The sequence below is a fragment of the Corythoichthys intestinalis genome, chromosome 14, assembly GCF_030265065.1.
Source record: "Corythoichthys intestinalis isolate RoL2023-P3 chromosome 14, ASM3026506v1, whole genome shotgun sequence".
NCBI lineage: Eukaryota > Metazoa > Chordata > Actinopteri > Syngnathiformes > Syngnathidae > Corythoichthys > Corythoichthys intestinalis.
The window spans coordinates 18,882,152-18,909,510 of NC_080408.1; the positions used below are offsets into that span (position 1 = coordinate 18,882,152).

Here is a 27,359-nt window from a genome sequence, read left to right on the forward strand (position 1 = left end):
CAACACTTGGTAACTTTTCAGTTTTGGTCGATTTTAGCGACGCCAGTGGAAAAAAGCGGTAGTGTTTTGCCTTAAGGAAGACTGCCTTAAGGAAGACTGCATTTCCCATGAGGACCTGCGCACACCCATACAGTGTCGTGAATACATCTTTCGGTAGCCTACAAATGAATTAAACAATATTTCTGTTTCCAGCACCTGTGTGAAGGATGAGGAGTAATACATTAATGAATCCCATTGTGGCTAAGCAATAGCATGTGATGGTTGGCAACCGCGTGGCTTAATGTGGCTACCAGCCCCACCCAACTCGTAAGCGCTGACGAATTCGGTTGATGGGGGATGTCGCCAGCGAGTAAAGGCCGGGCCAATGTTTATTCTTGAGCATCCTTTTATCCTGGTAGCCTTTTTTCCTCCTCGGACAAAACTTTTGATCTCTTTTGTTGCTCTGCTATCTTTACACAATTCGCGAGAGAGCGTTCGCATGGACTTCCATCTTTATAATGAATGGGGAAAGGGTGAAGTGACGTACGCCGTAAAGCAGTAAGCGCTTTTGTAGTTTTGCGTGGCAGGGTTCCTGCCACCCACCTCAATGTAAATTAGTGCTGGTGAAAGCGATACAGACCCCCTCAAGATATAAAAGGTGTCATTCAACTAGTCAACGTATCGTGATTGACAAATGTTATGAAATTTTTATAAAGGTTGAAAATTTACCTAGTGTTCATTTAATTAGGGCCTTAAATTGTGAATGAGAATATCTTGCTTGTGCAAATGTGCTGCTTCTGCCGTTGATGCATACTACTCAAGCAAAGGCTCAACTGCTGTTTACGTACCTTCCTTACATTTGTGTGGTTATCTGCAGTTGAAAACAATAAGAAAAAGGTAAATTAAGAACTAGAAAATATGGTTCACCGTGTTCAAGTCGGGAAAATGGACACTCAAGGAAAGTAGTATTGAAAATATAGTGTACATTTGTACACGCGTTTTTTGTTTTTATTATGCACATAAACAATTATATTATTAAAACATGCATATAAACAATGCAATGTGAGTTTTTTGGCTGTAAGAAGGCGAAATATATATATATATATATATTTTACATTTGGGGCTCAGAAACGTGTTTAAAAAAAATAATAAAATTTTCACCTTCACCACAGAGCGCTGCTGACTTTTATAAACCCCCCCAAACACACACTTTTTCCTGAATAGTGAATGATCTATAAAAATGGAATGTATGTAAATGATGAATGTAAAATTATTTACAAAAAAAAAAAAAAAAAGTCTTTCAGACGACTTTCAATAACCACTCGCGGTATTTGTTTTGAAGAGTATACCATTTTTTAAAATTATTATTTAAATGTCTCTATTATCCTTGCCTTAATTTAAAAGGTCAAATAATTTGACGTCAATACTATTGACGAAATACTGTGCGTATATGTACCGCTTGTCACATTTTATTGAGGACACTGCTGTTTCGGCGGGCGGCCAATGTTAATTCCGAGAGGAGATGATTCCTGCCACGGTCTAGATCGGACCACAAAATGACAGAAAACGAGCGCCCCCACCTCCAAACAGTGACGACACCGCCGACGGATTTATGAAGAGCTTGTTTCAGGAAGAAGTTGGCGCCCCCGCTGCAAAAACAGTTAGCTTGTAGGCTAACTGAGAAAACAATGAAATTTCGTCTGTTTAGGATTTTTGCGCACAATTGGATTTGAACATTTGGAAAATAAGCGACATGGGTAAGTATTCGACCGAAGATCTTGACGATAAATGACATTGTTTAGCTATTCTCCTTGCAAAAGCAAGCGTGTAGGCTTTGCTGGATAGGCCTCGACTAATCTCTGGAACGAGACATGTTTCGCCAACATAGGTTTAGATTGGCAGCATTTTAGCGGCCTTCGAGCTAAAATGTTGGTTTTTAGTATTTTCTCTCACGATGTATATTTTGTGTTGAATTACAGTGAGTTTATTATTCAGCGGCGTTGTATGTAGTCATCCAACAGGGCGAACGACGCTTTTATAAGAGTTAGAAGCGCCAAGGTGTCCGATATTTTTATACTACCGGGCACATGACCCTTTTAATACAGTATTTTATCATATATACATATATTTATATAAATATAACGTACTGTTGTCGCTTAAGGTATATTCCATGTCTATTCTACAATAAAGTGTTTATGGTAGCTTGGTGTAATAATATTTTTTCCATCTTCCTACTGTGTGGTTGAAGAATTCAATGTTCCCCTGTCATCACTGGCCCTCCTGGTCCCACCACTAAGGCTGATGTCAGCAGTGATGTGGGAAGTGGTTCGCCAGAGGAACATCAAGCATTATGGGAAGCTGGAGGAGTTTGTATCCATGGTTACAGACGCAGTTCCGGAGCTCATGAGTAAAAGAGAGGGGAGACTCTTGTCATTGGGCCTAAGGGCCAGGGTAAGTGAAAACCACTCGATGTGATCACTCTTTTGAGAATTTGTTAGGTAATAGATGAGGTTTCCAGGGTATACGACTGCGTTATAAATATACTAATGCCTTTAATTTTCACTGACACGAATAGGCATGTGCCGGTATGAGATTTTGACAGTATGGTAACCTTAAGCAAAATACTGCGGTATCACGGTATTTGGAATTGTAGCTCTAAAATGTGTTCTTTTGAGATGTATGGGTTAAAAAAAAAACTCAATTGAACAGAATTAGGAAAAAAATATCACAACATATTTGCAAAATGGAACATCAACATGAATATAATGTTAAAATAAATAAAATAACAAAAAATAAATGAGATCTTTTAAATAGAATTGAAATAAATAGGATATATAGGCTAAACCCACAGCCACAGTTTAAAGTGTGTGTGACACGAAAAAGCATGTTTATTTCATAATACACGCGGTATTTTATGCTCCTGAATGATATGGACAGCTTGGATGTGTGTGGAAGCGATCGCTATATTTATTTAGTTTTTTTAATCCCGTGCCATGAAAATGAGTGATTTCCGACTTCGGTCTTGCATTGAGGAGGAGGGCGCTGTGACGTGTACGGGTGAAGGCGTTCTCTTCACTAAACAGCCGTACTGTTGTGTATGAGGATTAGGATTCAGCTGATTTTGCGGATTAATACGTTTATTTTTCGCATCATGCCAGCCAAACGACTGCAGAAAAATCTTGCTTTATGAGGGAGAGGCGTGTGCGCCTTTTTGGGGTTTCAAAAGGTTCCCATTCACCGTGGATATTGGCCAAGCCCTACTACTGTGGGACTATTGGATTTACGAGGAAGTGAGTAAACATCTTGTTTTGTAATATGTCAAATATTAATACAGCGATTACAAAGTAAACACTACAAACTTTCTTTAAATAAAGGACGTCTTACGTTTGATCATTGATAGGCATGTAAAAAGTTCTCCTCGTGCACATTAGCTGCACGTTAGCTGCACAACAACTGCAGCCGCCCTCCTACGGGGAACAAACTGTAAATTGCTCTCCACCGGGCGGTTTGCCGATCCGCGAAGACGATCGACAACCCAGTCGTCGTGTCAAATAATCCGGGCTAGTTATGTGTGATTTTCCACTTCGAAGACTTTGAAACATCACTCGGTTCGGGTTAGCATGTCGGCTAGCTGTCACGCCTCTTGGTTTGTTTACATTCTCCGAAGCCGGGGAAGGGAAATGACATATGTCCGATCATTCGGGAGGTGCGACAGTAAAGGTGAAGTCGACAGTTTTTAACATTATAGAGTAATTTTGCCATGTCCTGAATAAGTTCATTTTTATTATTTCATATTCCATTTAGCACAAGACTGTTATTTGTCATGACCACGCCATTTATTTAGCAATTGGGGGAAAATACTTGGATAAAAAGTATTTCCTGTAAAAATATTGAGGTAAAGAGACAAAAACAATGACATTTTGCAGCTCTCTTCGTCGCGTTTTCCTCGGTTTGAATAATTCCGCCTCAATGGGCTGAATAGTAAAACCGATGAGCCCAGTCTTCCACTGACGTCATCCACCTGTTGGGGACGCTAGAGCCCTATAATGGTAGGCGTGGCTAACCGGCAGATTAAAAGACTAATTTCTCGTCATCTGCGCTTTGCTAAAATGTTGTATATATTCGAATCGTCTCAAAATATGATTCTAATTCTCATAATAATGCTATTTAAGACTTTTTTTCTCATGTCGTATGCTCTTTAAGTTGCTATGTACTGTTACAACAACAACAAAAAATTCTATAAAAAAGTAAAACACTTCTAATTAAAATGCTGTACCGTATTTTTCGGACTATAAGTCACAGTTTTTTTTCATAGTTTGGCCTGGGGTGCTTATATCATTTCACATGTTATTTTGGTGTTTTGGAGTGACACTGATGGTTCGGTAAACTTGTTCGCATGTTCTTTATGCTACATTTATCTGAATAACTCTTCATAGCTATGTTACATTAACATACCGGCCAAGTTCGCATTTCGTTGTTCATGCATCATGTAACATTATCATACTGTACACTTATTCAGCATGTTGTTCTCTATTGTATTTTTATTTTAAATTGCCTTTTAAGATGACATATGTTCTATGTGTTGGATTTTATCAAGTAAATTTCCCCCAAAATGCGACTTACACTCCTGTGCGACTTATGGTTTTTTTCCCTCTTCATTGCACATTTTTGGGCTGGTGCGACTTATACTCAGGTGCGACTTACAGTCCGAAAAATACAGTACATATATTGCAGGTACTTCACTCTCCATCTTAAAGGGATTCTCTATTTTCAAGACGACTAATTCTTAAAACATAAATTTTAGTATGAGTTATAATAAGTTGATATTAAAACCCCTCTTAATGTTTTTGTTTTAATAAAGTTTGTAAAATTATTTTAAGTGATAGGTCGCCATTCTTGTTACGTCGCAGTGCGTGACGTCACTGGCCCCGAACGCCGAAATTCCAGCTTGTCACTCGTTAGCTTTCCCAACATGTCGGCAGTTCTACCCTTCCTATTTGAACCAGATCTGAAAAGTGAAGAGCAGGACAGCACTGTCGGTCGTTCACAAGACGAGCTTCAGGGAAAAATGCGTGCAGCAAATAACTGATAAGACAAAAGTTGGGCAAAACTGGTGATGCGAGAGAGTCCTGTTGGGAAGTTGGGAACTCCGGTTGGGAGCGAGAGTGCATGCTGTTGGGATTCAGGAACTCCGGTTTTATTAGCAGATATTCAAGGTAAGCATATTGCATTTTCAAACATTTTCCCAATATAATTATGTAGATTGTTAGCATCCAGAGCTGTCGTGTGCTTTACATACATTACAGGCCAAAGAGCACACCTTGTGTAATCCAGGTCTTGTACATTGTAACGCGTGGTAGCTAGGATACGTGTATAAAAGTACCAGAAAGGGGAGAAGCTTCCACTTATGCACATTTATTCACAAAAAATATTTCCACCTTGACTACTCTTCACTCGGGAGCTCAGCAGTACGCAAACACGCATTCCCTGACGAACTCCAACATTGTTGTAAGGTCCACGTCAGAGTCACTGTCGTCGCTGTAGCGTGCCATAGTGCTTTAATTATTTAGTATGATTTGGGGAAAACTCCCACGAAGAATAGTCAACAAAAAAGATAGCAATACTAATCCAAATCAGTGTTTTTTACTCACTCGAAGATCCAGGAATTAGACCGATCCCATGGCAATATCGCAGCCGCGATTAGGCCATCGATTCCACAAAATAGACTGATCCGAAAAGCCGCTGTGGGACCGACGAATAAAAATAAATGGACAGATCCAAAACCATTATTGCAGACGCGATGGGACCCTTACTTGACTGAGGATCCAGGAAAAATGTTCGGGCACCAGTTGTAACGCGTGGTGGGTAGGATACATGCATACAGGGACCAAAAAGGGGGAGAAGCTTCCACTTATGCACATTTATTCACTAAAAATAATAATTCCACCTTGACCACTCATTTCACTCCCCTTTTTTCCATTTGACTGGAAATTGCATCCAAAAGCAGCACATGGTGGCATTTTACTTCGCGAGTTTAGGCAGCAATAAGCAATTGTTGAACACGCTACACATTTGGAAAGATACCAATTACGTCATCACTGCAAGCCCGCAAACCATGGCGCCAACTAACGGTCAAAATATGTAGTAAATATTATAAAATATTGCCAATGATTTAACATTTTATGTGTTTCTAACAACATATTTTAGTGCAAGAGAACAATTGTGGTTTATTAGAGCCTACATGTATTTAAATCAGAGGATCACTTTAAAAAGCTCTATCTTCTCAACATTTTTACAGACTTGCGCATCTTTTACATATTTCTTTCTCAGTCAAAGTTATGATGCAGGAATATGAATATGTTCACCTTTTCTGGGTTAATATACCACGACTACTATTAATATTAATTAGTTGAATATAACCTATTATATACACTAGTGCTGCAACGATTAATCGATTAACTCGAGTATTCGATTAGAAAAAAAAGATTTGAATTAAACTATGCTGCTCTTCGAGTATTCGTTTAATTAAAGTGGCATTGTAATGGTTTATTTTGAAAGTGTTTGCAATTCATTTTATTGATTTGGATGGATACACTGCCTTCTGGTCTCTCATTTCACATGGCTGAATCCAGCTGCTCCCTGTTAAGACCAACATAAACTAAGTTGTTGTTTTTTTTTTGGGTTTTTTTTTTGTATGCATTCGTAATTTACTTTATAAGTATATGTAGTAGTTTTTGGTGGGAATATGTGTCCGAAGCATTTGTTAAGAGCATTGTAAAAAAATAAGGAAAAAAATGCATTTTATAGCATTTAAGCTAGCGGACTTTTGCTATGCAAGTTAGCCAATTGTTCTTTTGTTGTGCATAGATCCTCATTTATTAATTTTTTATACTGTTTGAGGCTCAGGTATTTTAATTTTTCATGTACCTTATCTGATTATTCGAACTAAATAGTTCATAGAGTAATCGACTACTAAAATAATCGATTGCTGCAGCCCTAATATACACTCACCCGCCCTCTCTCAACACAGAAAGTCACCAGAGACAAAAACACCATAGGCTGTATTAGGAATGTTATTTTGAACAGATGTTTACAATGGCAGAAGACTTAACAAAAGTATGCTAAAAGTGAGGAAAGTAGTTAGCCCTCTTGGCATGCTAACTAGCCACATTAACAGCCTCGTTAACAAGCTTACATTATATTTGTTTTCCCATCGCTAGACAACGTAAACACGGTGGAGTGAACTCTCGTAGCTAGTGGGAGACATTCATGACAGCGTTTACTTACCTTAAATTATGTGTAAAGTGACGGATGATCACGTAAATGTGAAATCATGTTGGAGTTGTTGCCTGCACGTCGGTTGTCCTTCTTCCTCTAAACCGTGGCCATCTGTTTCTTTTCGGTAGCCGAAATACACCCATACTAGCGACTTTTTTGAGGGGGTCAAAATATGGAATGACGGGAAATTTTAGTGGTTTTGAAACTGACGTTTTCATACCACGGTAAAACTTGAAACTGGTTACCGGCACATGCTTAGTCACGAATCTGGTCTATTTCTTTGAAGTCCATATTGTACTGTAGATCTGTGAGGTATTCCACAGGTATTCGCGCATACGTTTTTGTTTCAACCCAGCCATAAAACTAAGGTAATTAATTATATTTCTTATTCAAAATGTCTGTCATTTTTAGCTTAGAATCATTAATTGACGTCTAATATTTCATTTAAAAAAAAAAAAATGTATTAACTATCTAATAACTATCGCTTAATTGTATTTTTTTTTTGTTACTGTCGCATTTGTCCGATATGTAAGGTGAAAAAAAAAAAAAAAAAAAACGTTTAAAAAGGGTAAATATATGAAAAAGAACATCTCGACCACTCCTTAATGTCTGCGATTTCTGCATCGCGACCCTTGTTATATTACCTTTTTTCACCCATAAAATCCCCCAAAAATCCAGCTGTGGCCATTCACAGCTGTGTCTTGACACTCAGTGATACATGCTACATGGAGTTTTTGGATCGAAACAAGGTAGGTACGCGATAATATCTCGCTAAAGTCATGCCGTCTGTAATTCTGCTCTCGCGTGCGCTCACCTCCTGGTAGGATTTTGCTGTTTATTTTTTTCTAAAATGCCCTCCTTTTCAAATTTTTGCTTCCCCCAGAAAATTGAGATTTTAGGCTTTCCAATGGTGTATCACACATGCATATTGGACAATTTTGAAATTTGGCCAAATTGGGGGTCTCAGAGCGGAACTTCAAGTCACCTGAGTTTTTTTCCGCCATATATATTTTTATTTTTTGCCACATTTTGGTCTATGAAAACATTCACTCGTGAATGCCAAACCACAGATGTGTAGGGGTCCACTCATTCTGTTGTGTTTCCAACTCCATATAAATATCCTGGCTCGGTGAATCTTCAACCTTGTTTACACATTGCAGGGTATCTTAATAAAGACTTTTCTGTTATCAGGCATCCACACACAAATGTATATTTAGAATATTAAAAACGATGCTTATAAAAACAAAAAGATTTGAAATTTCCCAGTGTAATGTGGCTGCATGTAGACATCAACAACCGGGGAGTTGCATTTGGTTTACGTCAATTCCTATGATTACAAAATCTTATCTAACATATGCGCCCTGTGTTTACATTCGTAAACAATACAGACTACAGTACAGTACAGTTTTGATTCTGCCTCTTGTCCAGGTGTATTAAAAAGATTTTTTTTTTTTTTTAACAAGCTCAAATACCGCCCCACATTCAAGAACACAGGCAAAAAAGAAAACTGTTAAAGTTGCCATCAAAGTCACTAACACCAGTGGTCTCCCTTTCTGCAGATTTGTTACTGCTTCACAAAGCTACACTGTACAGTATTCAGCTGTATGTACACGTTTTGAATAAACAGTTGCAATGTGACAGCTCGTTTGCTACTTCTGATAGGCTGCAAAATTTATGAATGCTGTTTTAAAAATAAATTAAGCTTAGACTATGGGCATCGAACCCGTGACGCAAAGATACATACCTGCAGAATCACCCACTAGGCTACGAATTGCCGCATGATTACGGAATGTTTATTACGAGTCACACAATCTAAAGGTCTGGCATTATTAGGAATGTGCTTGAAAATAAACTTATGCTGTCCGGTGTGGCTGGGTTGACAAAAGTATATTGCTTAAAAGAATAACATGTTAAAATGTTACATTTCCACCCTCTAGACCACTCTTGAATTGTTGCGTTCTGAGCACCCAGATGATCTCAAAGCTGTTGAAACACACCTCAATAGGATCCGATCAACTTGCATTGAGGAGGTGGGGAATGAAGATGTTGTATTTTATATTAGATTGATGCCTAACGCCATTAATTCCTGCACATGCTGTGTTCTGTGATCTAGACAAATGATCCGATAATTGAAGCACCAGAGGCCAACTTCATGAAGCTCGTGCAAGGCCTTATTGAAGATACTGATGGCAGAGAACATTTCCTCAAGGTAGATTGAATTTGAATTGCAATGAATTGCTGATCCTTAAAATTTTAATTTATTTTTTAAAATAAGTTTTTCAGCCATTTAAGGTCATTGCAACAGATGCCATGAAACGTAACATACATTTTATTGCAACATTTAAAATTAAAATAAGAGATACTTTACACGTAACGTACCTGAGAAAGAACACTGTTTTACAGAACAGGTATTGTTGCTCTGGTCCATACTCCTTTGGCACGCATTTGCTGCCGCCTCAAACTCTTTGTGTTCACATTTTGTTTGAAAATTGTAACAGTTCATAAAAATATGTGTTTAATTTATGTGTAGTTTCATCATTTTCATAGTATCATTGTGAGAACATTTCATGCCTTTTACCCCACAGAACGTGTTTCCAGTGGAGTATGGCCCCGACTTCGACACGGCACTGGAGACGTTAGTTTGTGAATTCTTCACTAGACTGGAAGAGCTTCTGCCAGTCCCAGATTATAAGCAGGTACGTCATCAAGATAGAAGCAGTAATAAATCAACATTTCAGACGAGAGTTGCAGTTTTACACCTCTGCGCATTATACCCACACTAATAAATTCAGCATCCTTGACCCACTTAGAAGGTGCTATATGGGTCATTCCAGAATTTGAGAACATTTTGGCTTCAAAACTCTCGACAAATTACGCTATCACTTTTTGGTTTTCTCCCACCAGTGTTGTTTTCGTCAACGATGACGATAACGGGAATATATCTGAACGAACAATTTTTTTCATGACGATGCCGTCACGATGACGAGCTAAGAACGCGTCTTGGGAGACTAAAACGGAACGAGATGGCTGCCAGTTGTCGTCTGATGAGACAAAACGAGATGAAAATTCGCCATAGTTTCCGTCATAAGTCCACAATGTGTGATATTTTCTTATCGTATGTGTAGTTAGCACGCATCTTAGCAGTGTTTGGTCAGGTCATGTGACGTGCTGCGCCTCCCCCCGATCCCCAACACGGTAATTTCCGGGTCCTTTTGTGAAACACGTGTGTCAGGTGCCAATTGCTAAATTTTCTTATCTTGGCTATGCCATGTTGCTTTAACCTTTTATAGGTCTGTGCTGAGTGATCATCACACACTAAATTAACTTGTAGTGTTAGCATAGCGATCGCGTTAGCATAAGCATGTAGCGCTGTGACTCAGGAAGTGTCTTCTAAAACTCGAACATATACTTCGTGGTGTCCAGGTGAATTTAATTAATTGAAAATAATGTGCTGGTTTCCTACTGAATATGTATTATCATGAAGATGTTGATGTCCTTGAAGACTCCACAATTATGTGCTCGTCTGTCAATGTTCATTCAAAATTGGTGGAAACCTTTTATTTATTTATTCATGGACTAAAATTTTCTAGATGAACATTTTGAGAATCCTCGACTAAAACTAGACGAAATATGAAATTAGACAAAGACAAACACATTTTGAAATGACTAAAATATGACTAGGATGAATATTAAAAGGGCTGCAAAAAAAATAACACTGGCACATAATGTTAGTTTTTCTCAGGAGTAGAAGCTGGCTGTTTATTTAGCTGTTACTGCTGATCAAGATGACACTCATTTAAAGAAGTCAAGAAAAAGTATCTTTTTCTGATCGTATCTATAACAGTGTTGTATGAGGAGTGTCAAACTTGCGTTGGTTTGCGACCTACTTTCATAGCAGTTAGAGTTCATGTGGGCCAGCCCACTTCATATCTGGACAAATAAGTCAACTCACTGGCTGCCATTGACGGCAATATACGTTTAATCCATTTTGACTGAGATGGACGAATGAACGTCCCCCCCAAAACGTACGTACGACGTAAGTCTAGCGCCGTCAATGGCACTGAAATATGTGCACTCACGGCTACTCCTTGCAATTTATGTGAATTGGATGTCTATCATTATCAATGGAGGCCAAAAGTTAATTTTGAGTCACTTCATTGTAATTTTAGGGTAGTTACAGCCAGGTCACTTCCAGTACATTTTGTGGCATTCTGGGGTTACATTTTGGATCATGTACTGTTGGTCTTGGGGCATTTCCAGGTTACTTCCTGTGGGTTTCGGGTCATTTTTTTGTTAACTCGTTGGCCGCGAACAAACGAATGTGACTGAGGACACAAAAGTGAGCTAAGTGCAGCAGTGCACACACTCTGTCACCAGTGTTGTCAGTAATGCGTTAGTTAGTAACGCGTTACTGTAATCTTATTACTTTCTTTCAGTAACGAGTAATCTAACGCATTCATTTTTCTACACCAGTAATCTGATTAAAGTTAGTTTCCTTAGTGTCTCTGCGTTACTATTTTTTCATTGCCTCATAATGTATGTAGAATGAAGAATATTGTAGTCATGTACGAAGAGCATGCTAAAATAAAGGGTTCCCGGTACGTGTTTCCATGATAACCTCTCAGCTACTTCCGGTTTTGGTCTCGCGTCACATGTGTTGTGGGACTGAGGAAGGCGTGGGCCAGGCGGGTGGACATTCGAGCAGAGTGTTGAGACGTTGCGAGGGAATGTTGATCTGTGGATATCCATGAATGAAGGTGAGTATTTTTCCTTCATTCTGGAGGGTATCAGCAAAAGGTTGGACCCCCTACATGCACGGCCGTTTCGTAGCTTTGCCGTAGCAACGACGGGCAGTCATCACTCCAAGTTGGCAAGCTTTGTTTACATCATATGCGTGTTGCACATTTATGCCGTGAGGTGATGTGTTCGTTTGGCATCTGTGGGATGTGTTCTAAGTCCGATAGAGTGTAAAGTGCTTAGTTTCAGCCACGTTTTGTGGCCAAATTGACCGTGTGTGTGTTGAGAGGAATACTTCCAGGTTGTGCACCCGCATCCGCGCCCGCCACCACCTTTGTATTTATTCCACGGTACAATCCACTTGTGTGTTGCTGATGATTGTGCAGTCAGTTTGCATTGTTTTACGTTGGCACTATGCTGTGAACCATAACCCGAAATTCAGAACTTTTGACATTAGACATTAATCTTAGAGTTAGCGGGGCTTAATTGGTCGGTGGAGTTGATTTCAACAAATTCCAAGCAGTTTGTCAGATATTTGTTAGTTTCAGGGCTCCAGAGTGGCTAAGCTAGCGCAAGTCAACGGTGCTTATGTTGAGGCGGCAAAGGGAGAAAAATGGGTGAAAAGTAACTGATAGATTACTTTTAATGTAACTTAGTTACTTTGATAATGAAGTAATCAGTAAAGTAATTAGATTACTTTTTTTAGGCATAATCAATAATCAGTAATTAAATTACTTTTTCAAGGAATCTGTGACAACACTGTCGGTCACACATGTTGTATGTATGTTAACCTAAACAAATGTTCCCAAAGTATAGGAGACTGATAGTGATAACCCCCTCAAAAAAAAAAAAACATTTCATTTTGACAGTTTTTTGGGGGGGAGGGGGGGGTTAAAGGAGCAATCTAGTCATTAGGGTGGCGAAACATGAGTAAAATTTCATTTTTGGAGTGCGCCAGACTTTGCAATTTTAAAGAGTATTTTCAAGCATTCATTTCTCTTAGTTTTGTTGTTATCAGATTTGATCTCAAAAAAAGTACTTAGAAACTGTGTGTTTTTGTATTTTGGATGTGGATTATTTAAAATTTGTATATTTATTATTAACACAAAATAATCTGTTTTTAGACTGCTTCTTGGCTTAGTGCTGCCCCTTCTGTTCTTGAGGAGTACATACAGTGTGTATCAACAGGGGAAGACCTCAAATTTCTCCTCCAAAACAAAGAGTGTCATGGAAAATTGGGCAAAAATACTATTGGTATGCTCTTTGTTTTGTTTCAGTAAATGTTAAAGGTTCTGCAGAAAGTTGTTTCAATCATTTCTCCCCCCTCCCCTCAGCTCCTTTTCAGTCAGATGATCTTCTTATCCCGTCGCTGTCTCTACCACCCTCTTTGGAAGTGGCCATCGCATCCCACCCGAGCGCTTGTGATGATGACCACAATGTTCCTCAGATAGTCATGTTTGATGAGGAACTGTCCACAAATCCTTCCACATCAAACGACTTCCCAGATTCTCCAAAAAGACCTGATATCTCCTCATCTCCTTGTCACAGACCGCAGGTAGTGACACACAAATGTTCTGAATGTGGCAAATGCTTCAAGCATCATTCTGTCCTGGTGGAGCATCAGAGAGTCCACAGCGGCTTACAGCCATATAACTGCTCCGAATGTGGAAGGGCTTTCAGAACGGCCACGCTGCTGGCCGGCCACAGGCTGCGCAAATGCAAAAACGCTGCATACCTCTGCATAAAATGCGGTAACAGCTTTCCCTCATCCTTGGACAAATTCCGACATCCCTGCCCTAAACGAGGACGTAACTATAATTGCGAGCACTGCAAAAAGACGTTCCAAAAGTCCAGCAGCTTGAAGGAACACCTCCTCACGCACGTTCAGAGCCGCCTTTTCAAGTGCAGCCATTGCGGCGTTGGTTTTTCCGGCATCGGCGACCTAAAGTATCATCAGCAGGTTGATCATGACAAGCCCTACCAATGTAAGCAATGCGGAAAAAGCTTCATCTCCTCCAAGTGTCTGTTGAAACATCAACAGCGCCACGATGAGATCAGCGAGATGGAGGCCGCCAAATTACTGAGCGGAGGTAAACACAGGAAATGTGGCGCCTCTCATCGTGTTTCGGCCTACAAATCGGCCTACACTCGGGGACGGGTCACTCACAACTGTCCGCTGTGCGGAAGGAGCTTCAAGTATCGCTTTGAGTTTCTAGAACACCAGAGATTTCACACAGCTGTTAAGCCTTACAAATGCTCCCAGTGCGGCAAAGCGTTCCGCACGGAAGCTCACTTGTCTGGCCACAGGAAGAGGAAATGCAAGAACGCCGCTCACATTTGCACCAAGTGCGGCTGTCAGTTTAGGTCTGTGCACGAGTGTGTCAGGCACCAGTGCGTACAGCTGCTGACCAAATACGAGTGTTCTCACTGCGGAAAGACCTTCAAGATGGCCCATTTGCTGAGAAACCATCAGATGACTGAACATCAGCTCCCCTATAGCCCCAACCATCGCTTCAGGTGCCGATACTGTGACGAAACTTTCCCAGGGATCAGTGAGCTTAAGTATCATCAACGGGTCGACCACGAGAAACCGTACCAGTGTCAAGAATGCGGCAAATGCTTCTTGTCCGAAAAGTGCTTGTCCAATCATGAGTTGCGCCATAACGACGACAGGCCCGAGAGCTGCCCAGTCTGCGGCCGCGGCTTCCGAAACCGCTACGACTTGAAGCAGCACATGCGCACTCATACAGGAGAGCGACCCTACCAATGCACTCACTGCTCACAGTGCTTCTCCACGGCCGGAGGCTTACGGAGTCACACTCGAGTTCACACTGGCGAAAAGCCTCACGTGTGCCCGGATTGCGGCAAGGCTTTCTCCCAGATGGGCGCGATGCGTACCCACCGGCTCACTCACACTGGCGAGAGGCCATTCAAGTGCACGGTGTGTGGCAAAGGCTTCACGATGGCGCACAAGGTGACGGTGCACATGCGCGTCCACACCGGAGAACGGCCATACGTGTGCTCTCAGTGCGGGAAGGCCTTCTCTGATGGTAGCGTACTCAAGCAGCACATGCTCAACCACTCAGGTGTACGACCTTTCCACTGCCAGATCTGTCCCAAGACCTACACCTGTCTCAACCACCTAAGGAGGCACCTCAAAAGTCACTCGAGCATGAACTGACTCTGACGTTGACAGGGATCAGTGAAACCTGTTAAAACTCATTGATATTTGCACACCTTGTGATCCGCCAGCCGGAGTGTTTTACCCAAGCTTGGATGCCATTTCTCTGTGACATTAAGCTCCAAAGTATATATTTAGAGGAGTTTTCAGATTTTGCACCAAAACTGTAATGCAATGTATCCCTATAATGGTTAAGGACTTCAAATTAAATTTACCATATTTTTCGGAATATAAGTCGCACGGCAGTATGTCGCACTAGTCAATAATTGCGCAATGAAAAAGAAACGAAACCCGAGTTCGACTGGAGTTTAGGCCATGTGTTTGGGGGTGAATTATATTTCATCAGAGACCAAGAAACTTGAAACTTTTTACATCATAGTGTTAACAATAAAATTAAGAATAAGAAGCTAAATAGGCCTCTGCTAACATAACCTATTGGTAGTCAGCTAACTACAGCCTAAACATTATAACTTGTTTACCAAACTTTCCAAATCCATTGAAATCTTTAGTATCACCTCTGAGTAACTGCAAATGCTAGACGCGCCCTTCTTACGTCAGACAAACTATAAATGTGGCCTATAGTCTGGAAAATACGGTACTGTCCTTTACAGCAGCATACACTAGAGGGCAGTAGCTACATTTTGATACTTCGGATCCTGGTTTACATTGGCGGGAATCGAGGATTACACTGTTTATCCTTGAATGGCTTGCTTATTTTTAAATCTTCACTGATAGACGAGTGTGTGATTGCTTGCTGATGTATCACAAGTTCATCTGGCCCATTTCCTGCTATTGCAGTTGTTTGGCATGTGTCGGAATCTTGATTGGACTGCCACTTCCTGCAGTTCTGACTGGCGCCCTGTTGCATCTGCCAGCAGAATAAACTGAAGAAAACCAATCACTTTTAGTCATTTTAGCATCGACTCGCATGAAAAATAAGGCTTTCACAGGAATTGTAACCATCACCATGAATAATCTCTTCCATCTGTGGTTTTTTTATAAGGAGAAAAAAATGTTCTCATTTTTTCCCCCGCTTACTTGTTTCTATTCATATGTTCCACTGAACAGTAGTTACTTCTAAATCATTATTTCATCATCATTTTCAAACTTAATCCCTGTTTATAATAAAGCGGTACTGTGTTCAGCCATTTTCTTGTCCCATAGTCTCTGATGTGCTACTCATCCTGTCTGCTTAATGTCAGGTTCCTGTGGAAATTCATTTTCTCTGCCAAATACAATGTCCAGAAACGGCCTTCCTGAGTTTTAAAATGTTGGCCTACATGTTGTGTTTTTTACTTTTAGGGGCACCCCAGGTTCCTAGTTTGCCTGGAGTAATGATAATAACTGCCTTCCTCGTGCTTGTAAAGACGCACTCCATTTTACCTTTTGAGCGCCATTTGTTACGTAACTGAAAACAAAACCAACTTTTAATTTCTCTATTAAATGAGAGTTGACTGTTGATTAAAGAGAAATGTGTATGGAGACATTCTGAAACACAGGCATCACAATTTATACATGCTGCCATAAAACTGATTTATTATGAGGACTGGCTCGTAAACACAGATCATTACCAGATGTCCCCCCCCATCTTCTCCCTCCTTACATCTGCTCACTGAGAGCAACTGTGTGTCTCCAAGAAAAGTGAGCTCAGTGGAAAGAATGAGTTCAAGACAGTCTCATCACACATACATACATGTCCACAGCAACTATGAAACATCCATCCTACTCGACACCAAGCCAATTTAACCCAAGTTTTCTACTCTTCTTAAGGAGTGCCTGCCCCATGGAATGCTTCTAATAGTAGTGCTCACGTGGGTCCAGAATTGGAGAACTTCTGTGTTTCTAAATGCACAAAAAAAAACTTTACCTCACTGTTGTCTGCTACATGTAAAATTATAATTATAGTTGATTTGATATTAAGAATATTTGGCAAATTATCGGTAACGGGCAAATACGTACTAATATTAGCTTTTTCTCAGGAGTAGTTATATAGGTGTTATCTCGAATCTTGCTATTTCTTCTGACAAAGCGGACAAACTTTGTGAATAGGTCAAGAAAAAACATCACGTATGACAGTTGCATGAGGTAGACTAAGGTAGACTTTAAATCAAGGCAACTATTGTGTGATAACATGAAAATAGGATTTCTCTAGCCATTCTTTTGGAAAATTGACCTAAGTCTAGTGTATCGTGATTCATTGCTTTCTTTTTTTCTTCTACTACGATTTATGTTAACAGGGTTGTGTGTACTGTACGTTGTGGGAAACGTGCTCCATTATCAATAGTATTTGAATTATGTTTATTATAACAATTGTTTCCACAGTTACAAGACCGCAATATTACCGAAAAAATGTAATGTACATAAAATTAGTTTTTATGTCAGATTCACTTGGGTCACTGGTGGGCGTGGGCAATAGAAAAATGGCATTGGCTACACTGTACTCATTTGAAATAGTTTAAGCAATGTATTTTCTCTTTTTATGTATACTAGGAAACAATGTTTTATTTGATGGTTGTTTAACAATTTCATGCACTATTAAAGATATATATGGCGGAAAACACTCAGGTGACTTGAAGTTCTGCTCTGAGACCCACAATTTGGCCAAATTTCAAAATTTTCCTATACAAGTATATTTTAGATTCATACAATACAAAAAAAAGTCAACCTTCAATTAATTATGTCAGCTATGCACTCAATACTTGGTCGGGAATCCTTTTGCAGAAATGACTGCTTCAATGCGGCATCGCATGGAGGCAATCAGCCTGTGGCACTGCTGAGGTGTTATGGAGGCCCAAGATGCTTCGATAGCGGCCTTAAGCTTATCTACAGTGTTGGGTCTGGTGTCTCACAACGTCCTCTTCACAATATCCCACCCACAATATTCCAAAATTCTCTATGGGGTTCAGGTCAGGAGAGGTGGCAGGCCAATTGAGCACAGTAATGCCATGGTCAGTAAACCATTTACCAGTGGTTTTGGCACTGTGAGCAGGTGCCAGGTCGTGCTAAAAAAATAATCTTCATCTCCATAAAGGTTTTCAGTAGATGGAAGCATGAATTGCTCCAAAATCTCCTGATAGCCAGCTGCATTGACCCTGCCCTTGATAAAACACAGTAGACCAACACCAGCAGATGACATGACACCCCAGACCATCACTGACTGTGGGTACTTGACACTGGACTTCAGGCATTTTGGCATTTCCTTCTCCCCAGTCTTCCTCCGAACTCTTGCACCTTGATTTCAGAATGACATGCAAAATTTGCTTTCATCTGAGAAAAGTACTTTGGACCACTGAGCAGCAGTCCAGTGCTGCTTCTCTGTAGCCCAGGTCAGGCACTTCTGCCATTTCCAGCACACGCCTGTGCACGGATGTTTCTACTCCAGACTCAGTCCACTGTTTCTGCAGGTCCCCCAAGGTCTGGAATCGGCCCTTCTCCACAATCTTTTTCAGGGTGCTGTCCCCCCTTCTGATTGTGCAGCGTTTCCTGCCACACTTTTTCCTTCCCACAGACTTCCCACTGAGGTGCCTTGATACAGCACTCTGGGAACAGCCTATTCGCTCAGAAATGTCTTTCTATGTCTTAGCCTCTTGCTTGTGGGTGTCAATGATGGCCTTCTGGACAGCAGTCAGGTCGGCAGCCCATGATTTCGGTTTTGAGTAATGAACCAAGCTGGGAGTTTTTAAAAGACTCCGGAGTCTTTCACAGGGGTTTTGAGTTAATTCGTTGATTCAGATGATTAGGTTAGTAGCTACTTTAGAGTACCTTTTAATGATATGCTGATTTTTTTTTAGACAGGGATTTTTGTTTTTTCTTTTGCCAAAATCATCAATATTAAAACAATAAAAGGCTTGAACTACTTCAGTTCCGTTGTAATGTATCTAAAATATATGAAAGTAATGTTTATCAGTACATTACAGAAAATAATGAACTTTCAATATGCTTTTTTTTTTTTTTTTTTTTTTTTTTTTTTTATAGAAGGACTAGTATTTTGTTCTGGGAACTCACGTTGTTCAACTCTTTGGCTGCCATTGACGACAATACATGTACAATCCATTTTAACTAGGAGGGATCGCGTTACTCCTAGTTAAAGTAGATTGGACGTCTATTACCGTCAATGGGTGTTTTCAATATAAGTTTCTCTCTTTTACTACCACCACCCATACTCTGTGACCCGGGCTGACAATATGTTTTTATAATTATAACTTTTGAATAGATGTCCACTGTAGTACTGTCCCTGAAAGGGTTACAATTTGAGGCAAGTTACAAAGTGAGACACGTAACGTCCTCCAATTCTAGAATGGCCTACATTGTGCACTAGATGGCACTGTGTTTCTTCTACTGCACTGGTGAAAGGAGCCAAAAATTCCCCCAACCCTAGACTCTTTGAATGTTCATTCTGTATCAGGTCTGGATAGATGAACCAGATGTATTCGCAATTCTTATCCACTGGGGGGGGGGGGGGAATGGTGGTTTTCTTCTGGCCATTTACAATGCAGAATACGTGTTCTAACAATCAACACTTATTTTATCGACTGAATTTGTAAAACGCAAACATATTTGGGGAAAGTCCTTCTCCAGCAGAAAAAAAAGTTTGTTAGGCAATGCAGGAACTTATTGCGTGCAAATATGTTATACATGCGCCCGTATTTCTCTGTTTATTCCTTACAAGGCAGCATGCATATCTCAGATTTTGTGTAAAGTTTTAGCCCGTGCGCGTTCTCGCCAAAATTACTCACGCACAGAAAATAAGCGCGTGCATGCCCCTCCTCCCTCGTGTTGCGCGCTGTCCTCATCTGCGCGTTCTGGTTCTTGCCTGGACTAACAGCGCAGGGGCGGTGGATCACCAAAACTTTTACCGAATTTAGCCATACAAGAACCGGGTTTGGGGGTTCGGGCTGCCTCTGCGTTTGTTTTTTCGGGGATTTTTTTTTTTGTTTTACTTTTTTATTTTTTGTTAAGCCATGGAGACTTTGAGAGTTCTCCTTGTGCTGCTGTGTGTCCTCCTGGCCAGAGCGCAAACGCAGATCCAAAGACCCAAGTCTGCGGGTAAGTGTCAGATTTTTGCTTAATTTGAAGGACTGCTGTGTTGGTTTCTGTTTAAGAAGGTATATAATATTTAAAGTTGTTCATCTTTGAATATAATGAGCATGGTGCATGCTGAAGTGATATTTTCTGCAAGCGATGGTCCAGATGTTCACTTTTGCATGTAAGTATTCTGATTAAATAGTTGGAAAAGCCAAAGCAAACGTCTACAGAACATGCATCTGGGATTGAAAAATCAATTAAACTTGACTTGTGTTGATATTTAGGCTTACAGTGCTGCAATTTGTAAATTACGAAAAATGGTCACACAGAAAGAAGATGGCTTTCCAGAATTGTTCTGATTTTGTGGATTTGCACTAGCTCAGCGCACAATACTGACAGGCTTGTATGAGTCTGTTAGCAAGCACCCATGGAACACCAGCCTTAACCTGATGGTGCACTGCAAGCATAAGCGGATTTTAAGGGGGGCCAGGCCCCCCCGGTGGCCGAAAAGTGTCATTGCATGAAATAGACATATATATATTATATATATAATATTATATAAAAACAAAGTTGTAAAGCAATAAAACTGCAACAAAAATGAATGAAATAAAAATACATTTTTATAATGGGTCAAAATTATTTTTCGAACAGATCCTGTGACTAGCACCTGAGACGGTCATTTGCTTTGCATAAAATTTAAAAAAAAAATAATTTAGAGGAGGGCAATTTTATTTTTCAATTTTTTTTTTCTTTGATTGAAAATACTTTTGATTGAAGCAACTTTTTTTGGGATTGAATGATTTAGACACAAATGTCCAACCCATAAATGGCCCAAACACAAAGGGCTTCAATCAAAGAAAACTTTTTCAATGAAAAATTAAGTGTTCAAATTAAAGATGTCCCGATCGATCTGGATGGGACATGCCTTTTTTTAATATGTATATGTATGTATATATATATATATATATATATATATATATATATATATATATATATATATTAGGGCTGTCAAAATTATCGCGTTAACGCGCGGTAATTGATTTTTTAAATTAATCACGTTAAAATATTTGACGCAATTAACGCACATGTCCCGCTCAGACAGTATTCTGCCTTTTGGTAAGTTTTACAGCAAGGTTTTTATTGCTGTCTAACAGCGAACTCTTGTGGTCGCTTTGCGACATGGTTTATTGCTTTCTTGCCAGTTCAATATGGCTGCACGACGTCTCGGGCTGACGCCTACGTTGTAATGTTGTGCTCATATGATCCTTGGACAAGATTTGTCTGTAAGTATGGTTGTTGTAAAGAATGTACATATTATGTTAGTAAGCCAAATGTTACATTTTTTGTACGAGACGCTTTTTGTTTATGTTTAGTGAACCTGTATAGCGTGCTAAGCTAACGTTGTTGCTAATGCAATGCTAGTGTACTGTTTTTTTTTTGTAGTTTCACTACGGTCTAAAGAGGACAGTGGTTTGAGGCCATTTTATTAATAAATCAGACGAAAAAGGAAGAAGTCTGATTATTAAGGCGTCGTTCACTAACTGTCTAGCTTTGGAAAAAGTAGACGCTTCGGAGTGAGGACAGCATAGACAGATTTAATTGACAGTAGAGTGAAATGCCCACTACAGTCCTTATGTACCGTATGTTGAATGTATATATCTATCTTGTGTCTTATCTTTCCATTCCAACAATTTATTTTACAGAATATATATATAATTTACATAAAAATATGGCATATTTTATAGATGGTTGTAATTTCGATTAATTGTGATTAATTACGATTAATTTTTAAGCTGTAATTAACTCGATTAAAAATTTAATCGTTTGACAGCCCTAATATATATATATATATTTTTTTTTTGTTTGTTTGTTTGTTTTCTAATTGTATTTAACGTTACAGACAAAATGTCTTACACTCATCCAGAGTCTTAATCACGTTAAAATATTTAACGCAATTAACGCATGCGCTGCACAACCCACTCACGCATTGTCGCGTTCAATCTATAATGGCGCCGTTTTACCTATATATAGAGCTAAAAGGCAGCGTAAAATGAGTAGAGTGAATTTTGGCAGTCTTTGGAGCCTTTTTGTAATTGACTAAAGCCATTTCAACAATTAGAAATATCGTGGGAAGCAATGTGGAGAAGAGAGGTAATAGTTGATCTTTTTCTTAACACCCTATGTTATTTCCCAAGGCAGAGAAGATAAATCAATTGGTGCCACGACGCACAGTCATGGTTGCACTTCCCATCATGCATTTGGGCAGAACAGTTAAATGGCTACAGTATCATTTACTGAAAGCTCAACAAATACACTAGATGGCAATATTTAGTCATAATATGCAAAGTCACATTTATCCTTTAAGAATTACAAGTTTTTCTATCCGTGATCCCTCTCACTGAAAGAATGTTAATAATGTAAATGCCATCTTGAGGATTTATTGTCATAATAAACAAATACAGTACTTATGTACTGTATGTCAAATGTATATATTCGTCCTAGTTTTATTCATTTTTTTCTTAATGCATTGCCAAAATGTATATGATCGGGAAAAATTATCGGGAATGATTGGAATTGAATCGGGAGCACAAAAAAAAGCAATCGGATCGGGAAATATCGGGATTGGCAGATACTCGAACTAAAACGATCGGGATCGGATCGGGAGCAAAAAAATAAAAACATGATCGGAACAACCCTAGTTCAAATGCAAATTTTTCAATCTGATATTTTTTCGCATTTAAAAATGTTTTCTATGATTTCTATGATTTTTCTTTTTTTGATTGAAGTGATTTTTCTTTTTGAAAATATATATTTTTTTAAGCAACTTATTTTTTGATTGAATCATAAAGACAAAAATGTCCTAGCCAAAATGTGGCCCAAACACATATCAACAATACTTCAATCAAAAAACTTGACTCCAATCAAAAAAAATTTAAATCAAGGAAAAATAGCTTTCACATGCTTTTTTTTTTTTTTTTTTTTTTAGTTTCAAATTTATTTTTGCATTCAAACACATTTTTTTTTATTGAAGCGACTTCTTTTTAATTGAAAATATATATTTTGATTGAAGCAACTTTTTTGTTTGATGAATAATAAAGACACAAATCTACATCCATATGGCTCCGCCCAGCGGATACAATTTTTGACTGGGGAACTACATTGGCACGACACCGGCAGGCGTACTATATTCAATGGATGACGATCTTGGCGAAAGAATTGCCTAAGCAGCCTGATTTAGAATTCCCCTCAAGAACGATGGGAAACAAAAAACGCTCATTGTCAAATTATTATTATAAATATTCTTGTAAGTTAATTTTATTGCTGACACTGCGTTTCGGGGTCATCAACATGTTGTGCCCCCCCTGCTCCAAAAGTCAAACTCCGCCTATGACTGCAAGCCTCCATCAGGCCTTTAACATGGAATGCATTAACACATTTAATGCAGCCTGCATTTTTTGTCTGAAACACTGATGTTGCACTTGGGATGTACGTGCACTAGTGTTCCAAAAACATTTACTATCATTGCTTATTTTATTCATTGTGTGAACAGAATGCCCCGTTGACCTCTTCTTCGTGTTGGATACATCTGAGAGTGTGGCCCTCAGACAGAAACCTCCCAACTTTTACATTGACCAGATCAAAGAATTCACCAAACGCTTCATAGATGAACTTCAGGAGATGTACGCGCACACACACATTCACTTCTGCTGGCATTCGATGGTTTGCTGACATATAACCTCGCCAAAATCTTTGCCTCCGGTAGGCGCCATCGATGTGACCGCTTCCTGACGTGGAACTCAGGGGCGCTGCACTACAGTGACGAGGTTATTCTGGTTCGCGAGCTGAGTGACATGAGAACTGATCGTCAGGCCCTGAAGAATGACATTGATACCATCAAATACATTGGCAAAGGGACCTACACTGACTGCGCCATCAAGAGGGGTCTTGCTGAGCTGCTCATAGCGTAATTATAATATTTATGAATTAACATATTGGCTGTCATTCACCCAGTTCAAATGGATTGGACGTCAAGTCATTTAAACTCGCAACAGACGGTTGAAAAGAGCCATATGATTGCATGTCTTTCATCGTCTGGAGAAATACCAGTGCAATTTCCTCCAGATTGAAACATAAAGGTTTACAATATGCGGTGGAGGGTAATATTGAAAACAAAAAGAATTGCAGCTGGATATCGAGACAAAAGCATACAGGTTCAACAACACTTACAGCAAAGGGTTGGGATACTAAGGTGTCTGTATACAAAATGTATTAGGACACCATGTTTACTTAAAAAGAGGAAGCATCGCTTTAATGTTGGCGAACTCATAGAACATAGAACTAACTTTAACTAATGAAACAATTATACATAGACATTATTATAGCAATGACAGCCGTGTATGCTATAGTACAGGTAGTCCCCGGGTTACGAACGAGTTCCGTCCCTATGCTGGCGACGTAACCCGAATTTCAGCGTAAATCGGAATTAACACTTTAAGTACCCTTAAATATCCCCTAAAACTCAAAATAACTAGAGATAGACCAATTATCGGCGACAATATTTGGAAATTTGACGTATATCGGTATCAGCCTTTTTTTTTTTTTTTTTTTTTTTTTTTTTTTTAAATAAATCCGACTGGCCAATATGAAAAAATCAATTTAAAACTAGTTATCTCGGCTGAGATACAGCCGTGGCTCTTGCTCCTCCACTAGTATTCACCCTGTCCTCTGATTGGTAAAATGGAAATGGTAAATGGAGTTACAGTTGTATTGCGCCTTTCTACCTTTTTAAGGCCCTCAAAGTGCTTCACACTATATCCTCATCTACCTACTGGTGATGGAGCACCATGAGCAACGTGCGGTTTAGTATGTAGCCCAAGGATACTTAGATGAGGTCACCAGGGCAGAAAATCGAACCCACAACCTCTGGGTTGGGGAACGACTACCACTGAACCAGGCACCCCCTAGTATTAGCTACAGTGATCCTTTGTTTTTCGTGGTTAATGGTAGGTGTGCACGATATCCATTTTTTGAAACCGATATCAATAACTTCCTGCTCCTCAAGGCCGATACTGATACGATAACTGATAATAGATATATAATTTTTTAATGTATATGCACCTGTGTTTTTGAACACCTGTAGGTAAAAAATACTAGTGCTGATTCAGCATAGATTTGCCTTTGACCTAACCAGAATTTTCGTGAGTACATGAACATTATTATAATGAACAAAACAAAGACAAGAACAGTTCTGACTTCAAATAAAGTGCCCATATTTATTTTTTTCAAATAAATATAATTTGAGTCAATCACAATCAATTAGTCAATATCATTGATGATGTGTTCCCCTGAACAATGAGCACTGAACTACAACAAACATAAACCCCACAGGTATTGTGCTTTGCTAGACGATAAAACATTTGGTGCAACAGGAGAGGAGACTTTTGTGGTCTTGGTCCATGAAACAACTTTCTTAACCTGGCAATTAAAGGACAGCAAGCCTATCCATAACCAAAAGGCCTCTCAGAAACTTGTAAACATAACACTGTAAAATGCAAACATTTGCTAATTGCCATAGTAAGGTTTATCACTCAGTGATGGAAAAATACGGCATACTGGCAAAACAGGACTGGAAACAAACGTGCACACATGCCAATCCACCGACACAGTGCCAAAAATGTTATATATTATCGAGCCTATTAATAATGTTATCGGATTTATTGGGATGACATCATAATTCCTATTATGGGACCGATAATAATCGTGCATCTCTAGTTAATGGGGACCAGAACCCGCTGCGAAAGCGAAAAAAAGCCCCCCCCCAAAGAAAAAAAAATTTTGGGGTGTGTGTTCCATATGCAGTATTTATTCAGATTTATCATTGGAAAGAGATACGTATATTTTTATATTTTTTATCCCAAAGAATGATTTGAAAAATAAACTTACAGTGGGGAGAACAAGTATTTGATACACTGTCAATGGGTTTTCCCATTGGCAGTGTATCAAATACTTGTTCTCCCCACTGTATGCATTTATATTTATATATATATATATGTTTTAAGAAATGTTTTTTAAGCATTTAAAATGTGGTAATTATGATTTGAGTATGTATTTTGATTGAGTTTTAAACATGTTACTGTCCCATCGAATTATTTTTAAACAAGAAAAAAAGTAGAAGCCCAATCTATTAAAAAAAAAAAAATGAGAAAAATGTTTGTCCTTATTAAATGCTTCATTGAGTGAGTCTACTCAAATCCGCTCAAGCTGCTCACTTACACACGATGAGTTGCCACAGTAACTGTTTAACAAGTTAAACGATGTTGACACATGCGGCGCTTTGAAGTTTCACCTTAGAAGCGTCTTTGTCAAGATCAAACCTTCACTGTTTGTCAATCTTCGTTATCTTTGATAAGCAACTCCAGTGGAATGCCTGACCAAGAAAAGCGGCAGGAGCGAGAGTAAGGGAGTACGTGATCGGATCAGGACAGCTCAATAAATACTGCATTTAGATATTAAAAGAAAATCTGCAATGGACTGAGGGCGCGAAGTTTGAAGCGCGAAGTAGCGAGGGATCGATGTATTATTTTTGTGATTCAATAAAAATGGTTTTGCCATTTTTATTGAAGTTCATTTTTTGCATTATTCAAATTTTATCGCCAATTTTTACAATTTTACCGCAAAGGATTATCGACTCCAAAAATGGGTTATCGGACCCTCTAACTTCAAATAATCGGTATCATATCAGTACTGTAAAACCCATATCGGTCGATTTCTAAAAACACCTTTAAAAAAACATGCAAAAATTCTTCTCGAAATCACCTAAGTCAGGTATGTCGTAACCCACGGACTACCTGTATTCGATAACCATAACTACAACTTCATTATCCAGTTTTATGAATGCTCTTGCCTACGTGTAAGTCAGGCAAGAGAGCTCACTAAATGGCTTTAGCTTTAACCTACCTTAAGAGAACACGTACAGTGGGGCCAATAAGTATTTAGTCAACCACCAATTGTGCAAGTTCTCCTACTTGAAAAGATTAGAGAGGCCTGTAATTGTCAACATGGGTAAACCTCAACCATCAGAGACAGAATGTGGAAAAAAAACAGAAAATCACATTGTTTGATTTTTAAAGAATTTATTTCCAAATTAGAGTGGGAAATA

At 39.2% G+C, this 27,359-nt stretch overlaps 2 protein-coding genes across 2 annotated transcripts in view; both read left to right on the forward strand.

Annotated features, from left to right (window-relative positions):
* Positions 1-1,322: 1,322 nt before the first annotated feature.
* Positions 1,323-18,481, forward strand: LOC130930178 (zinc finger protein 345-like). The gene is made up of 7 exons (XM_057857942.1): positions 1,323-1,736; positions 2,228-2,430; positions 9,195-9,287; positions 9,371-9,466; positions 9,843-9,953; positions 13,119-13,248; positions 13,329-18,481. Exons 1-7 carry the CDS (start codon positions 1,733-1,735, stop codon positions 15,173-15,175), a joined length of 2,484 nt encoding a protein of 827 aa, XP_057713925.1. The 5' UTR covers positions 1,323-1,732; the 3' UTR covers positions 15,176-18,481.
* A 1,464-nt stretch (positions 18,482-19,945) lies between these two features.
* Positions 19,946-27,359, forward strand: part of col6a1 (collagen, type VI, alpha 1) — a 68,413-nt gene continuing 60,999 nt past the window's right edge. Inside the window, exons 1-3 of the mRNA XM_057857338.1 lie at positions 19,946-20,221; positions 23,751-23,880; positions 23,964-24,164. Of these exons, the coding sequence (XP_057713321.1) occupies positions 20,137-20,221; positions 23,751-23,880; positions 23,964-24,164 (416 nt within the window). The 5' untranslated portion in view covers positions 19,946-20,136. The remainder of the gene's footprint in view (positions 20,222-23,750; positions 23,881-23,963; positions 24,165-27,359) is intronic.

What these genes read in the sequence shown, in the direction of transcription:
- LOC130930178 (XM_057857942.1), top strand. An exon ending in CAGTCCCAGATTATAAGCAG is followed by an intron (nt 9,954 to 13,118) that starts GTACGTCATCAA and finishes ATCTGTTTTTAG; the next exon opens with ACTGCTTCTTGGCTTAGTGC. An exon ending in ATTGGGCAAAAATACTATTG is followed by an intron (nt 13,249 to 13,328) that starts GTATGCTCTTTG and finishes CCCTCCCCTCAG; the next exon opens with CTCCTTTTCAGTCAGATGAT.